Consider the following 17537-nt stretch of genomic DNA (forward strand, 5'->3'; position numbering starts at 1 on the left):
CAGTTTGAAAGAAGAGGAGAGAGCTTTCCTGGATATGGTAGAAGAAAGGAGAGTGAACATGCATAAGAAAGGGAGAAAATATGAAGAGAGTGAAACAATTTGGGACATTGAGATGGGAAAAGAATTGAAGAATGGGGCTAGTCCAACTTTAGCTCTAGATGCGCCACAGAAGGGTAAACTTTGCATTACCAGAAGGAAATCCCAATATGATACATATTTTGTGGGAACTAGTGAGTGCCATGATACATACTTCATTGCGACAGGTTGGGGTTTCAGAGGTGGAGAAGATACGATTTTTCCAGGAGTGTACTATGTTTGTGGGAACAAGGCTTATTACAAGTTGCCTGACCATTGGTATGGCACGTGTTATGTGGGCCTGGTTTTTCCTAAGATTTTTCATACAGATAAAATAAGAGATGTAGAAGATATTAACTTATTAACACGTTTTAAGAGAGAAACTTGGTCTGAAATTGTGGGTGATATTTTTGGGGTTTTGATTCCAGCAGTGGGAATTTCTTTAAATGCTTATGGAATTCGGAAACTGTCCACAGTGGTTGATCGCTTATCGACAAATACCGCAGGAGGGTTTCTTTTGGTGAATACGGAATTAAGTGCCGTACGTGCCATGTCTATGCAAAATCGACTTGCCCTTGATATTCTATTGGCCAAGGAGGGTGGAGTTTGTGGAATATTGAAAGTTCAACATTGTTGTACTTACATTCCTGATGAAAGTAAAGACCTGAAGGTCTATATCAAAAATATTACTGATTTGCATGAAGAATTAGTACCACTTGAAGCTGGGAGTTTGTGGACTAAAATAGCTAATAAAATGATAGCTGTTAAGGATTTTATTGCAAAAATAGGTAGTACAATTATAGGTAGAATATTGTTTCCCTTGTCTTGTATAATTGTGGCTTTATTAATAATAAGATTGGTGTGTGTGTGTTGTAAAAACAGGGGAGGGAAAAAGAAATTGAATAAAGAAAAGAAAAATAAGAAGTTGAAAAGAGAACCTCAAGAAATTGAACTAGAAGAATTGAGGGAGAGTGTTTACTTAGAGACGAAGAGAGATGATGAAAGAGTGACTAGTGTTTAATGTTGTGTAAGGGGAAAAGACATTTCTGATTTCTCCTAAAATGGGGCTAAATTTTCACGAATTTTTTTTTTTGGGTTTATTTGGTGATAAAATCACCAAAGGGGGGATTGCTGGAGCAGAGTTTTCATTTAGAAAATTCAGGGGTTTTTGAAGCTCTGGTATGTCTATGCGTTTTATTAAATATTAATAAATAACAAATTAATTATTTGTCTTGTGCAAGTGTGTATTCATTAATCAATTCGTTTGTCTTAACATAAGAGAAAGTTACACGAGGGTTAGCATGTGTGTGCTGTTTCTGTTTTCTAAAAAATAACGTGCAAGTTTTCATGTTTAAACGTTGCTGTGTGCTGTTTATTTTAAGCACAAAACGCTGTCTGAATTAATGCTTTCTTATGTCGCAAAAGCTAGATAAATGCATACACATAAGGGTATTAGTGGGGTTAACACTGTTTAATCATTATGCTGTAGTAACGTTGTTTTTATTTCTTTTAATTGAGATGGTCTATTGTGGCCTATGGAGGCCTAATCCATGATGGCTAATTTTGAGAGCCTGGCCTCGAGTGAATATGTGAAAGACGTGACGAGAGAGACCCCTGCTGGAAATGGTCTTGAGGGTGACTGACCATGGTCCTTCTATGAAACTTTCCATGAGGACAGCAGCAGTTTTGGGTGTTCTCCAAGAAAAGTGAAAGTGTCCTTGGCAATCTTGAAAGACAAAGGAGCCGTAGAGGAAAACTCTGAACTGTGGCTCGATGGCCGAGGAGAAGCCGGATAAAATGTGATACATGTTTTATTTTCTTGGTTCCTGTTCCGTAGTCTTCGCTATGTGTATTTTTCCTGAGCGGAGGTTCACAAATGTTGCAATGTTGCATCCTTTCCTTCTCGCTCTGCTCAGTGATTCAGTGCATTCTGCAAATTTAATGTGAGTTTCCATTGTATTTTTCACTATAAAAACTGTTAGCTTAGGGAGGGATCTCCCCACTCTTTTGCCACCCTTTTGCCACTTGCCATTTTACCTTTGCTGCGTGAAGCTGCGTTGCTGAGGATCGTGCTGAGGACTTCGTCTTGAGAGACTTTACCGAGAGACTTGTCCTGACCCGTTCTGACACTTAGTTAGAATAGGTAACTATGAGAAATGATTTATTCTGATTGATTTTTACTTTGACTAATTTTAGATAAAGCAATATAATTTTAAACATGGTGTTGAATTTTCTTTCTTGTCAATTATTGGGTTTATATTTTTGATCATTATTGTATATGTTGTGTAGATTATGTTATTGATTAGGACAGTCACTAAACCAGATCTGATCGACCTGATATTGATGCAGGGTGTTTAGGTGTTTTCTTTCCACAGGTTTATTGCTGGTAGAGTATTTGAGCGTATGTTAGTGAAATGGGCCCTAGCGTATGATGAATGTATGTGCGTGTAACTGTGTGATTACTCTATCCGTGGTAGTGGGCATATTTTAGATACCCTGATCTCTATCACTAGCGCCACACCCCGGATTGCGAAAATGACGCTAAAACTCCTGGAGTATCAGTACGACGTGGAGTACATACCGGGCTCGAGAAACAAGATAGCGGATTACCTCAGCAGGGCGTCAGCAATGGAAAGCGCCACCAGCGGCACTGAGGAAGAAGATGAGATGGTAGTCTTGACAGACGATCCAGAAAAGGCCATCAGTAGACAGGAGTGGAAAGACGCGTATGCAGCAGATGGAGATCTGGACGACATCAAGAAGTACATTGTACAAGGGTGGCCGGAGAGGAGACGACAGAGGCCCAAGATCCGGCAGTTCTACAAGGTTAGAGAGGAGCTGTCGGTGGGGAACGACGGGGTGTTTGTATACAGAGGAAATAGAGTGGTACCACCGGAGAACATAATACCGGATCTGCTGTCTATAATACACGAAGGACACCTGGGAATCGTGAAGACGAAAGCCAGGACCAAACAAACGTATTGGTGGCCGGGGATGGATATGCAGGTAGAGAGGCACGTAAGAGACTGCGCGCAGTGCCAAGGAGCGGACAAGATAGTTAACAAATCCAAGTAACCCGTGGGAAGAAGTGGCAGTGGACATCTTAGGACCTGTACTGGACGATCAGGGGATACCCAAATACCTATGCGTGTTAGTGGACAAGTACTCAAAGTGGCCAGAGGTACACATCCAAGAGGTAATGGACACAGACTCAATACTGCGCTTTCTCAAGGCGGTATTCCTCAGGGAAGGCATTCCCAGAACCATAATCAGTGACAATGGTCCCCAATTCACCTCGGACAAATGGTCCAGATTCGCAGAAAGGAACGGCATTCTACTCAGACACACGTCGATATATCATCCGGCCAGTAACGGACAAGTAGAAAGGTTCAATAGGGTGCTCATGGGCTCCATACAGGCTGCCATCACGAGGGGCAAAGACTGGGAAAAAGAAGAACAAAGTACAATCTGGGCATATCGCATCACCCCCACCGGTACGGGGTACAGCCCCTTCCAAATCCTACGAGGAAGGCAACCCTTCACCAGAGACAATGTTGCTTGGCAAGAGAAGACAATCACCAGCAAGTGGTCTCCAGCGGTGGTACAACACAACCTGGAGAAGGCACAACACATTTACACTGAACACTACAACCGCAACAGAAAGGTGAAGGAGACAGTGTTGGAAAAAGGGGAGTGGGTCAGAGTGAAGCTGGCTGTTCTAAAGCGAAAGGGAGAAAGCAAGTACTCCCCACCCCTAAGAGTGGAAGAAGTGTACGACCGAGCAGCGTTGCTCAGTGATGGAAACGTGTGGTCCCACGACCGTATGGCCAAGTGCAACAAAATCTTACAATGGCCCCGGGAGGACACGGAAGGGGCAACACCACCAGAAGGGGCGACAAGGGAAGCAGGAGCTCCTAAGGGAGAGTGTGGAGAGAACATGGGTGAAGAACAAAACGGTGAGAGAGACATACCGGAAGGACGGGCCATGGAGGAAAGGACCCGGGAAGACGGTGAGAACGGAGAGAGCGAGGGCCAGGGCACTCTGGAAGGAAGAAGGGGAAGCCCTGTCGCAGAAGGAGGTCAAGAAGGACATACTACCCCGGTAAGACACACCCGGGTTGGGCGAGCGGTGGTGAGACCATCCAAGTTTAGAGACTATGAAATGGACTGACCATCCGGTTGGGTACATTGTGTTGTATGGTATAAAAGGGGGAGATATGTAGTGTCGCGGTCTAGTTGACGCGCACTACGTCAGGGCAGGAATGCGCGTAGCGGCCATATTGGACGCTACTGCGCATGCGCGAGTCAGCGCGGCGCAAGAGAAGCGATCAGAGCTTGTTGCCCGGCGCTCTCTCGGTGGTGAGAAGCCTAACCATAAATAAAGGCATATATACATATCTGTCTAGTCTCCTGCACATCATTGGGGGGCACCTGCAACCATACAGTGCATCAGCAACTTTACAATTTGTAGACTCGAATTTCGCATGATGAATTATTTTCGTCAACATTTTAAACACTTTAGTACTACCGGTAGCTCTTCTAAAAACTAACAACGTACATTTTTTAACCATATCGATATTAAATCCAGTGTCGTTTGCTGCTATTACCAAATTACATCGTCTTAAACTTTATAAAAAAAATTTAAAAGCTGCAATAGTTGCTGATGTGATTGCTGCTTATACCACAATATTCCTGACCAAGATGGCCGCCGCATTGATTTCTGATTACGCTCTCTTCGCTCCACTTTGGGCAAGATAATCATTGCATTTTGGCTACCACATATATATAAACTGACTGAGAATTTGTTAGTTGTAAAAAGATGGATGGCAATGATTTATATTGGGCTTCCGTCTGCGAGTACGCAAGCATGTATGAAACTGCTGCCGCCAGTCCTTCGTTGGTTTCTTTGGTTTAGTCGCTTGCGACAGGCGTTGAATTGGGCAGCTAAGTTTCGGGGACCTTTCTTCTACACGTGAGAAGAGACGGACCTAATCCAGAGTCAAGCAGACTCTCCAGAAGGAAAACATGGGGGGCCAGGAGAAGAGAAAGGTAAGAAAGTCTCTATGGCGTTATAGAAAGGTAATTAAGGGGGCACAGAAGGAGAAAGGAAAACACGGGGGGCCAGGAGAAGAGAAAGGTAAGAAAGTCTCTATGGCGTTATAGAAAGGTAATTAAGGGGGCACAGAAGGAGAAAGGAAAACACGGGGGGCCAGGAGAAGAGAAAGGTAAGAAAGTCAGAAAGGTAATTAAGGGGGCACAGAAGGCGAAAGTCAAAGGGGTTGGAGTAACGGAGGTAGATGAAAGAAAGTGGGTTTGAGAGCACTGGAAGTGTGCAATAGAGACAAGTAGGCACTCGAGAAATTAGTGAAATCAAATATGGACAAGTAGGCACGCGGAAAAATGAAAGCAAGTGGGATAAACATGGGCAGGAGACGAAGAAGAAGTAAAATAGGGCTGACGGGTGCGAGCAAAAGGATTACCTGGTTAATTAACTAAGTATGAACAGGAGCAACAAGTAGTACACTCTTTGTGTCAAGGCAGTAATATTTATCCGTTATTTGTACGCGTCTTCTGTGACGACAAGGTTGCAGTAACAGTGTCCCAAGTGGGAATCTGAATAAAGTTATAATAAGCAATGACCAAGCAACCAACACGTGTTTCGCCACAGATGACTGCAAAAACGCTAACAGTAAAGGAAGAGAGTGGACCAATAAAATAAAAATAAAACTGCATCCAGAAATATAGGTTACGGTGAAACGCCTCAATTAGTTATAAAAGCAGTGGAAGAAAGGCTGTGCTTGTAATATTCCCAGATAATAAGTATATGCTTGATAACACTTGGGTTTTCCATACCTATGGGTGCAAACGAGCAAAGTGGCGTTAAAAATTAGTGTCATGCAATTAGAAAATATTTCAAGCATTGGCATAGCCAATAAGTCTCGCCTTTGGGACCTTATAAGTGTTTAGCCATGCAACAGTTGATGTTGTTGCACCCAGGATATTGTGCTGGATAACTAAACACTTGTAAGGTCCCAAAGGCGAGACCTATTGGCTAAGCCAATGCTTGTTGAAATTAAGCCTTGGGGACCATTTTGTTACAATATTAATGAGATTTTTAAGTAACCATAAATTAAAAATATTAAATGAAAGCAAAATTAGGAATTAAAAAACAGAGTAGATCTGTAAGTTAATAAAGAGACAGCTTTGGTCACTAAAGAGTGCGAATGTTCTACTTGATACCACATTTAGGTAAGGGACACCGTTATAGCCTTCTGCCCATGTATGTATAACATTACTGCCACATTCTTGTAGGCATGTGCTGTTTGGTTGTGAGGGAAGCCTTTTGAGAATCTTGAGGCCGAAGTGTCCGTTATGACAAAGGTTAGGACCAATGAGGAGAAAGCCTTCAGAAACATGCAGCAAACCCCTTCGCTGAGTTTCATAAGCTCCGGCTATCACTGTAGTAAAAGGTGACGTCACAGTGCTTCCCAGCCAATGAATGCTGTCTCACTGTGACAGATTTCCGATGAACACTACGAAGCACATCACTGTTCTGTGCTGCCCTGAATTGCAGCTCGAGTGCTTAAAAAGACTCCCTCTGTACAGGGAGAAGGCAATATTTGCATGCGAAACCAAGCAGTATGGGAGAGGACTTGAAAGCTATGGAGGAGAGGGTTAGAAATATGCGCACGCATATCTGCATCGAAGCAAAGACTACACGAAGAGCCGGCAAGAAAGTGAAAGCTGCAGGCCTCTGAGGATTACACGTATACACACAAGCGTGCATGCTTCCTAGCGCGTGCATGGTCTTCATATTATTTTATACTTTGTGCCCAGCTGGGTGCACCATGGCACACAGAGCAGTGAACAGTTGTCAGTGTTCTGTGATTACTCTGGGCCCCGAGCAATGCTGCTTTGATTACAACCCATGAATTCCTGTGCATAAGAGAGGGCTGGGAGGAGCTGCCAACCCTACAGTTGAGGCCTCTATATTTATTGAAGTCATCTGCATTTCGGCTACGGCCAGGGGGCTACACGCAGCATGCCCACAAACAAAATGCAGAGTAATGCTTTAACAAAGTAAAGAAACCTAGATCCAAAAAGATGACGTCTTGGTACTGTCTACAGAGCACATCTGCCAGGAGAAAACCCTTTGGACACGGAGGCGGCTTGTTGACTGTAACTCTGGGCGCAGTGAGCTGACAGCGGCCATTGTAAGCAGCAACAGAGAAAGTTTGTTTGCACTAGACACTTTCGGTGACAAAGCTAACTCTTCCTGAAGAAACAGCTCCGGCTAGTTCTCAAACAAGTCTTAAATTTGTGTCATAGTAAAGAATTTGGAGGCCCCAAGATACGAAAAGAACAAGCATTGGAGACGAAAAGAACAAGCATTGGCCGTGCGACCGTAAAAGTGATCGCAATCGCGCGCTGTAAGGGTGCCCACGAGCGATGCGCTTAATGAGCCTTGACGAGGGAGGAAAGCCAGATCGTGCCTGTGCGCGTTACAGCGTGCGTAACCGCAAGCTTTAGGCCACAAGCAAAAACGTGTGGTCGGATTTTTATAGCCCACTTACTAAAAGTCTCGCCAGAGCCGCACATGCGCTGGCTCAGGCGAGACCTAAAAAGGACCGACATGTAGGAGAATAGGTAGGTAACTGGGTGGTTGGGAAGCAGAAGATGGTAAAAGGACTATGAAGCATGCAAAGAGGAATATAGAGTGGAACTGCGAAGCAGGAGAAGGAGGTGGTAATAAGTAGTGGGACCAGGAAAAGGGAAAGGCAAGAGAGAAATGTCAGGGGCTGTCGGTGACAGGAAAGCTGGACCAACTGGGTGTGGGCACCAACGAAAGATAAAGAATTTGTGAAGGAAATGAAAAGGAAGGAATAAATTCCTCTTCTGCCCCTCCACAATGAAAGGGCAGAAGAGGAAAGTGAAGGAATTCTGGAGGATTAGAAGAGCGAAGTAAAGGGTTTGTGGATGGGGCTGTAAAAGAGAAACGAGGTCTGGATGGTCAAGCAAGGAAGGTAGAGAATGCTGGAGTGGTAGATGAGGAAGGTAAAGGAGTGCTTAATGGGCATACAAGAAAGAAGTAGGAGGGGACCATGAGTTGAGGGGAAAGGCAAATGCATGCTGGATGGACAGACAGTAAAAGTAAAGAAGTATAGAATGAACATACTGTGATGGTATATAGGCTGGCAGAATGTACAACCTAGGGAAGGTTAAAGGCAGATGAGAAGAAAATTAGGTTAGAAGAGCTGGAGAAGGATAAGTTAATAGGCTTGGTTTGGTTATTGTAGGGTACAATGGTATACACTGGCCACACTAATAAATGAATTGCAGCAAGTGGCCTTGCGGATCTAAATAGAAGCCAAACAATTCTGAGAGCATCTAGCTGCTCCAGAACCCAGCCCTTTCATAGCAATCAAAAGGAGTTCAGATTGCTTAACGTTGTATACCCCACACAGTAAATGCATACAGCACTCTCACATGGTCAGTCCTATAGCGAATAATATTTTTTGTATTTGTGAGATTGTCAAATTTTTAATAACTCTGGTTATGGCTAACGAATGGAAACATTTATGTACCTTAATTTGCAAGTGTACATGTACCCATTTTTTGAAGTATTGTATTTTATTTTTATCTTTGTCTCGGCATATTTCAAAGCTTAATTGTGGAACCTAATGCAATGCCTTACTTATCTACATTGGTTTTAGTTGGCATGTGTTTTTTGGATGTGGTGACCAGTATTGATGCTTTTTTGGTCTCTTTGAAAACTTGCTGTTTTATTTTATGAATTCCTGAACTGTTTGCTTTACTGAAAATGTGTTGAAAGGATGTATTGTCAAAATATAGTTATTGATAATGTTTATATCTTCAGTGCAGCTTGTAACTACTTATCCAATGATGACTGATTATTTCTTATGAAGCACTTTCTGCTACTGTACGATACTTGCCGATTTAAGCATGTCGTACTCATTTAAAATTGTTTGGTGCTATTGGCTTCTAAAGAATGAAAGAGTTGGTTCACTGGGACTTAGAATCTGTCCTGATCTGTGCAGCTAGCACAAACTCATCAAAATGTACATGTTATCTCATTTTGTGAACATTGTACTGCGGAGAACTGTCCCCATTTAAAGTTTTTCTAAATAGTTGTAGAACTGTTTTTTTTTGTTTTGTTTCTGAAGTATTCAGCTCATGTTGGGTTACTAATATGTATTGCAAAAGTAAAGAAGCTTTGAGTGAAATTTTTATACAGAATGTTGTTGTAAGCTGCAGCGCAAGAAAGTGACATGTCTGGTAGCTTTTAATAAATTAGCATTTCAACCAGTTACTGACAGTACCTCTGCCAAGTGTAAAATATCTTTCACGAAGCTCAATCTCACATAATGCAGTAGAGCACTTTAAATAAAAGTACCATCAAAAAGGAACTCCCCAGCAGTTGGCAAAAAAAGGGGGGTTCTCACACTTATAGCTAAGAAATCCAACATCTCCGTAGTTTCACACACTCACGATGATAACGGCCGTTTCATCTTGACACACCTTCTGAGAAACGAAGATCAGATCCATGTCTTAAATATATATGGCCCCAATACTGACGATCCGGAGTTTTGGGATTCACTAGCCCCGACCCTAGATTGTATTCCCCAGGGAGAACTACTAATTGTGGGAGGCGATTTCAACCTGCCACTTGACCCAATTACCGATCGACAGTCGAATTGCGCCTACCACCCCACACGCTCACATACTAGTTTACAACGCCTATGTTCCAGATTCAACTTACACGACTCATGGAGACTCCAACACCCTGATGGCCGTGATTACACTTTCAACTCGCATCCTCATAATTCCTACTCGAGGATAGATTATATCCTCATTAATAGCCCCTTCACCCACCTCATCGACGAAACCAGTATTGCCCCTAAACTGATTTCCGACCACTCCAGCATTCAGACCAAATTAGTGGGCTCTAGTTCCATTCTCCCCCCTAAAAGATGGAGATTCAATGACGAAATATTCTCTGAGCCAGAAAACAAACGAAAAATCGAGGAGGCCATCCTTGATTACCTCAAACATAATGACACCCCCGACTCAGACATAGCGAGTGTTTGGGAGGCACTCAAAGCCACTTTGAGAGGAGTAATAATAGGCATCCGAGCCCATACTAACAAAAAACTAAACAAAGACCTATCCACTCTGGAAGACAACATCAAAAAGCTGGAAACCGCCCATATAGCAGATCTCCAAAACTCGAACATTTTAAATGACCTCACCCAACTCAAATATGAATACAACTCGATACTCAGCAGAAGGGCAGGGGTCTGGATTAATAAGTTTAAGGCTCTAAGAACTTGTGAGGGCAACAAAGCTGGGAAGATCTTAGCATCATATCTAAAACATAAACATAAGCAATTCAACATTGCCTCAGTAAAAGATAGCGACAATGTCATCCAAACAAAGCAGAATCTCATTCTTAATACGTTCAAATCATTTTACCAAGACTTGTACAAAAACAACCTAGACTTTGACTCGGAAAATTGTGACAGGTACCTAACCTCATTGGGTCTTCCTAAACTAAACGGTTCGGATAAGGACTCACTGAACTCTCCGATTACCCTTCAGGAAATATCAGCGTCCATTAAGACGCTTAAAAGTAAGAAAGCACCGGGTCCTGATGGGTTCTCAGCCAGCTTCTATAAAGAACTCACAAACTCCCTGAGCCCAACTCTCCTAAAATTATTCCAATCCTTTAGTGTAACAAAACGTATTACCAATTCCATGAGTGAAGCTACCATCATAGTCATACCTAAAGATGGTAAAGACCCCCTGCTAACCAAAAATTACAGACCAATCTCCCTAATTAACTTAGATTGCAAAATTTATGCTAAAATCCTCGCCACACGTCTAAATCTACAACTCCCAAAGCTAATCAGCACATCACAAGTAGGCTTCATGAAGCAACGTATGTCTAACGATAATACGAGGATCCTCTGTCACGTCATTGAAAAAGCCAAACTGCTCGCAGCCCCGGCCGTAGCCATCACCCTCGACGCAGAGAAGGCGTTTGACAGAGTCTCCTGGTCTTTTCTCAAGAGCTGCATGTCCACCTTTAATCTGGGAGAAACTTTCACTGATTTGGTTATGGCCCTATACCGGTCACCTTCCGCACGCATTGCTATAAATGGTTCTTTGTCGGACGCCTTTTCCTTAGAACAAGGGACTAGACAGGGATGCCCCCTCTCCCCTTCACTTTTCCTCTTGGCAATGGAGCCCCTAATTGCACATATAAAAAGAAATGATAACATCAAAGGGGTGGAGTTCGGGGATAAGTGCGTCAAACTCGCCGCCTATGCGGACGATATACTGATTATAACGGAATCACCAGAATCTTCAATCTCTGCACTAATGTCCACCATAGACAGTTACTCTTCCCATTCTGGATACAAACTTAACCGAGATAAATCCGAGGTCAAACCACTCAATATTTTAACCACCAAAGAGGTGCTGGGAGTCTCAGGGCTATGTTGGCAACCAGAGTTTGTGAAGTACCTAGGTATCGAATTTGGTGACTCCCTCATGGAGACCCTCCATCGAAATGAAAAAATCACTTTAAATAAAATCAAAACGCAACTAGAGGGATGGTCCCCCCGTTTCATCACTTGGTGGGGTAGGGTGGAAACCATCAAGATGATGATTGCGCCTCTGGTTAATTACCTCTTATCTATGCTCCCACTAACCCTCACACCAGACTTCTATCACAAATTAGACATGGCCATCTCTAATTTCCTTTGGAAAGGGAAAAGAGCAAGAATCAGCATAAAAAAGCTTCGCTTAGACAAATCCGCGGGAGGGGTTAATTTGCCAGACTTTAAGAGGTACGAGACCGCTTTCCTAGCCAAACAAGGAGCCTACTGGCTCGCTTCCTCACCTGACTACACCCCAGTTTGGCTCGAAATTGAGGAGGAAATTCTTAATGGTATCTCCCCTAGCGCGGCCCTCTCATCCAACCAGAACCAGCTGACCCATTCTAAATCGATATTTCATAACACAAAATCTGCTCTCCTAAAGTTTGATAGAATCCTAGAATTCAGCATCAGAGGCTCAAGATGGGAATCCCTCTGGGACAACCGTACCATTTTGTACAAGGGTAAGCCCATGCACAACGAGGCATGGATCGAAAAAGGCATACTGTTCCCACACCAGCTGTACACGGGGGAATACCCTATTCCCTTCAGAGACCTACAAATCAAATATGATCTCGCACCAATTGAATTTTATAACTTCCTCAATGTAAAAACGGCCTTATCCAAACTCAAACTCTCCCCGACGCCGCCCTCACTCCCACCATACTTTGCCAGACTAAACAGACTAGGTCACCAGGTTTCCTTTCTCTATAAACTCAGCCGTCCCCAACAATCGGGCCTCACTGCCCCAATCACACAATTCTGGAATAACCTCTCATCCAGGCCAATCACAGACTCGGATTGGACCAATGCATGGATATCCTGCACGCGACACAAAATCAGCCCCACACTGTCACAGACAAAATACTGGCTCTTGCACAAAGCCTTCTGGACCCCTGCACGTTTATTCGCACACAACCTCTCCCAAGATGCCTTTTGCTGGAACTGCAAACGCGCGGAGGGTGACTTATCACACATCATCCTAGATTGCGACTGCGTGGCGCAGTTCTGGGAGAATATATTCGACTTGATTTCAAAGCTATTCCATATCTCACCGGTGAAAGAGCTCCCCTACCTAGTTTTCGGTTTCACCCAGAACCCATCCCTGGATGCAGATGATAAGGCATTACTTGACCTCCTCCTCTCGGCTGCAGTTAAGACAGTCCTCAGCAACTGGAAAGATACCAGCAAGGCTAACTACGCAGGGTGGTTGAATTGGATAATTAGTTTACGTGGAGCAGACAATATTACACTCCGTCAGACACCGTGGCGACCTGCCACGAGAAAACTATGGTCGACTCTTGATAACTACTTCACGACACGTAAGCCACCTTAGATGGGCCCATACACCGCCCACGACTCACCAATACAGGCTGCCCGACTGCCTTCATTGCACTCCTAGCCACCATAAATACTTGTCTTTAATGAATGAGTAAAATACTGTTGTAATACAATGTCTGTTACTGAATTGTCGTGAGTATGTTCTACGTACTCTACTGTTGTACTCTTGTAATGTCATTTACTATGATGTACTGTAGCGTACAGTAATTTTGATTCTTAACCCTATGACTCATATTGCACTACTGGACTTGCTTTCTATATGTCTATGCTGTAACAACCAATAAAAACTTTTGAAATAAAAAAAAAAAAAAAAAAGGAACATATTTTGTTTCACTTATTTGCCTCATGCCAATGCGTACGTATCATACATGGATCCGTGTACAGACATTTAATGTAAAAATATTGCCTGTTTTAGATGTTTTGTGTATTGAGTTTTGATGAAATAACCATGGCTCTTTGCATTCAAATAGGTGACATGTCCCGCCCTGTTCTCAGAAAAACTTCCTAAGTTTTTTTTTCTTTAATAAACCATCACTTTGAAATAATCAAAAGGCAACACGCCACACTTGATGAACCTCTTACAAATAAATAGTTAAGAGTTCTGCTTTTCTACACTGGCAGCCCTTTTTGGCCTTGGAAGTAAGTGGGATTGAGGAAATGGAGGTCTGTGGTGCCAGTGGCATGGAGAAGAGCGTGGGGTAGGGTGAGGGAAAACAGAAGAGGAAGGTAAGCAGAACTGGAGTGTGCATGAAGAGAAAAATTCACCAAAGAGAACAGTGGGGAAAAAAAAGAATGCATAACTGTTGAGATGGAGATACATTGACAGTTAAGTGGACTGAAAAGGCATCGAAAAAAATCATAGGAGTGGGGATAATACGATGAATGTAAAGGGCACTTTGAGAAGGCAACTGTAGGGGACAGGAGAATGGGAGAGGAAGTGTTGCTTGGAGGTGGCAGGGGAAGCAGCTAAAGAGGAGCTGATGAAGCAAGGAGAAGATGACAGGTTTGTGGTTTTGAATGGCAGGAAAAGAGGTTGTCAAGGTGGGAGGAGGCTGCAAGAAGACAGGAAAAAATAATGGGCAGTGGCAGATTGCAAGAAGTGAGGAACAGTATGTTAAAGGGTACTGAAGTGAGTAGGAGACAATGGTAATCTTATTGTAGCATTTAATTAGCGTTTGCTACCCTTATGTGGGGCCCTGAAGTGCTTGCATACATGAGTAGCATACTACACCATGTAAGGTATGTGGTTGGAAGGATGATGTAATTGACGAGGAGACAATCTAGGGGAGGTCAGGACTGTCTACCATCCTATTGCAGCTAAGGGTACCCTCTACCTCTAGGGACACCAAGGCCACTGGGTGGTTTGTGACCTCCCCTGGGTTACTCTGACTCTCATTACTTCTCTTGGCAAATACTGGTCTGGGGACTGTAACCTGTCCACCACTATGGTGTGACTGGCACCTGTGTGTCTCAGAGCAGTGGTTGGGTTCCCATTCCCCTTGAGGTGGTGGAAGTGCCCATTTCTACCCTCCCCGATCACCAGCTTACCATCTGGACCCCTTTCTCAATTGAAAGCTACTAGGACCTTCTCATCTGAGGTATCTTCTTCAAAGGGTAAACTAGCCACCATATTACAAACCACCTTCTTGGGGCATGCTGCATCCCCTTGGTGGTGTCCTGGCTGCTGGCAGTAAAAACACAACCGCTTGTCTAAGAGTTTGTTTAGCCCTGGGTCCCCACTACTCTGCTTGCTAGAGGTGAGCTGGATCTTGGCCCCCTCCTTGGGGTTTTTGGTTTCTGAGGGAACCTTTTTGGTTGGTTTACTCCTTCCTCTTTTCCCTTCTGTGGACCTACCCCCCTCCCTCCTTCACGGGACACCCCCATGGGTCTTCTTTGGGTCCTCTTGTCTTAACACACTCACCAGCTATCTTCCTCAGCCCTCTGGAGCCAGTTAGCATTCAGTCTATTAGATGTTGGTGTAATGTTTCTGGGGGGGGGAATTTGTAAATATGTTCTTGTTGACCAACAAATTATAGAGCCCTTCATAGGTACCTACCTTGTTACCTTTTATCCAACCATCCAGTGCCTTAACTGATGCTTCTACTAAGTCCACCCATGTCTGTGTTGCCCCCTTTTGTGTTGTCCTAAGCTTGTCTGTACTCTTCAGTAGTGAGACCAAACAACCTGACAAGTGCTGCCTTCATGTATGGGTAGGATTCTGCTACCTCATCCTCAAGTGCAGCAGTCTATCCCTACCAACTACTGGTACTAACTCCCATAGTAGTTATCCCCAGTGTTGTGTACCCACTTTCCTCATGAGGCTAGCCACATGTCTGTATCATTCCCTGGTGCATAGCTAGAGACAATTCCTCTGGGAAATCTGACTTGGGCACCCCTGTAAAATACTTTAGTGTCTCTATTGCTGCCCCCATTCTCTTTAGGCCTCCTGCTCAGTTTAGTTCTTCTTTCTTCAAGGGCCTGCTTCCTTTCACCCATGGCTCTCTCTTCCAGGGCTGCCACTTCCACTAAAAGGTGTCTCCTGCTGCTGTGTAAGCTCCCCACAAGTATAGTGGTGGACAGTGTCAGTTACAGCCGATAAATCCAAAAGTAATCCGTAAGCTGCTCCATCTTTGTTCACTTTGAGTTTTAGATCACCCCAGATGGATATAGTGGCTGGTTCTGTGCCTCTGCCTGGATTGATACCGAACTGTTGCGCTAACCGTATGCTATAATGTTTGGTAAAATTAGATAGTTAAGTAAACATTGCTCTTTCAAAATGTTTTCCTAAAAGTGGTCCATTTGACATGGGCCTGTCATTTGCTGAATCCGATGGGTCAATGTTTTTCTTTTTGAGTACAGGTCTTGTGTAAGAGATTTTGAGGTCAGGTGGGAATGAACCTTGTTCCACGGACTTGTTGAGTAGGCATCTGGATATCTTTTCTGCACAGGCTAAGCGAAGGACATCTTTAAAGGTTCTTGGCGGTGCTGGGTCTGATGGTGATCCTGATGGTCTGGTTGCAATGATAATAGCGAGGAAATCTTTTTGTGTCAGGGTTTCGAAGGTATGCATTGATGGATGGTTATTTTTGTCTTTCTTTGGTGACTAGGTCACTTACTGTGGTGTTTGTGTTTGTTCAGGTAACTTTTTAATCTTGTAATTTTTTAGATCAGTTAGAGATTTTGTCACAGAAATCTCATGCGTTTTGTTGTTTCTGTGTTTGGGCACTCTGGATTCATAAAATTCTAACAAAATTCCAGGAGTTCATAGGAAGGGCAGTCTGCTACAGCCATGGAATAGTGGTGTCTTTTTGTGGTTCTGATGGCTTTTATAGGCTCTGTTACAGTGCTGTAGGATTGTTTTGTCTGTTTTATCTCCTGATTCTATCCATTTGCATGTATGTTGAGCTGCTTTAATACTTTTAAAGTTGTCAGTAACCCATGTTGTTTTATTTTTGTGGTCAACTCTGGATGTGGTTTTTGTTGGCAGCGGAGGTCCAGTTGTAGAAGGGGGGTATACGTTGCAGCTACATGTTTATTCGGGATTTTTTGGATAAAGTGCTGAATGTCTATTTTTTTCCATTGTCTGTACGAGCATTTGTTGGGTTTTGTCTTCAAAGTGTTATTGGTAGGTGTGTAGCTCTTGAGGGCTCCAGCTTATGGGGGAGTTTACTGTAACTGTGGCAAGTCCTAGGGGTGCATATGACATCTAGCATGTGTCCCGTGCAGTGAGTTGGGCCAGAAACGATTTCTTGTAGTTTGAAGGATTCCGAGTTATACCTGATAGCTGTGGTTGTTGTTAGATTTGTATTGTCAAACCATATGTTGAGGTCTTCTAGAATGTATAGGTTTAATTGTTCCAGATAAATGTTGGTTACTATATCAAGTAGGCTATCTTTACAGTTGGTATTCCTGAGTGGTGATCTATATATATTAAGTGGAAGGAATCGGTAAGAGTTGGATGACATCAGGGATTCTCAGCCGACTATCGTGAGACTTTCAACTGTTATTTTTAGTGTTTGTTATGGATAACTGCTAGGCCTCCGTCAATTTTGGCAATACAATTTCTGTGATAATCACGAGGGATGACTTTATGGCATGTGGTCGGGTCAGAATCTGCGCCGAGCAATGTTTCTGTAATGAAGGTGATGTCCAGTGTTTCTGAGAGTAGTTCAAAGATGGTTAAATCGATTTTTGTTCATGGATTGTGCATTGAAGATTAGGTATTGTTTTTCATTCTTCCTGGGCTGTAATACGGGGTTGATGCGGAGGGTGTTTTGATGTTGCAGGTTTGGGTGTGAATTGTGCTCGTGACTGCTTTGAGGTGATGTGGAGGTTGTATGGTTAGAGAAATGTGGACTTAGAGATACGTGTGTATGGGGGGGCTTTTTATGATGGGTCATGGTGTTGTAACGTCTGTGTTGTCTAGTGATTTGTGCAGTG

At 43.4% G+C, this 17537-nt stretch overlaps 1 protein-coding gene across 1 annotated transcript in view; it reads left to right on the plus strand.

Annotated features, from left to right (window-relative positions):
* The first annotated feature begins 4746 nt into the window (after nucleotides 1-4746).
* The window catches only part of PES1 (pescadillo ribosomal biogenesis factor 1), a 141162-nt gene continuing 128371 nt past the window's right edge, over nucleotides 4747-17537 (plus strand). Inside the window, exon 1 of the mRNA XM_085635681.1 lies at nucleotides 4747-5124. Coding sequence (XP_085491807.1) covers nucleotides 5101-5124 — 24 coding nt within the window. The 5' untranslated portion in view covers nucleotides 4747-5100. The remainder of the gene's footprint in view (nucleotides 5125-17537) is intronic.

Source organism: Triturus cristatus, chromosome 11 (assembly GCF_964204655.1).
Source record: "Triturus cristatus chromosome 11, aTriCri1.1, whole genome shotgun sequence".
NCBI classification, from domain to species: Eukaryota; Metazoa; Chordata; class Amphibia; order Caudata; family Salamandridae; genus Triturus; species Triturus cristatus.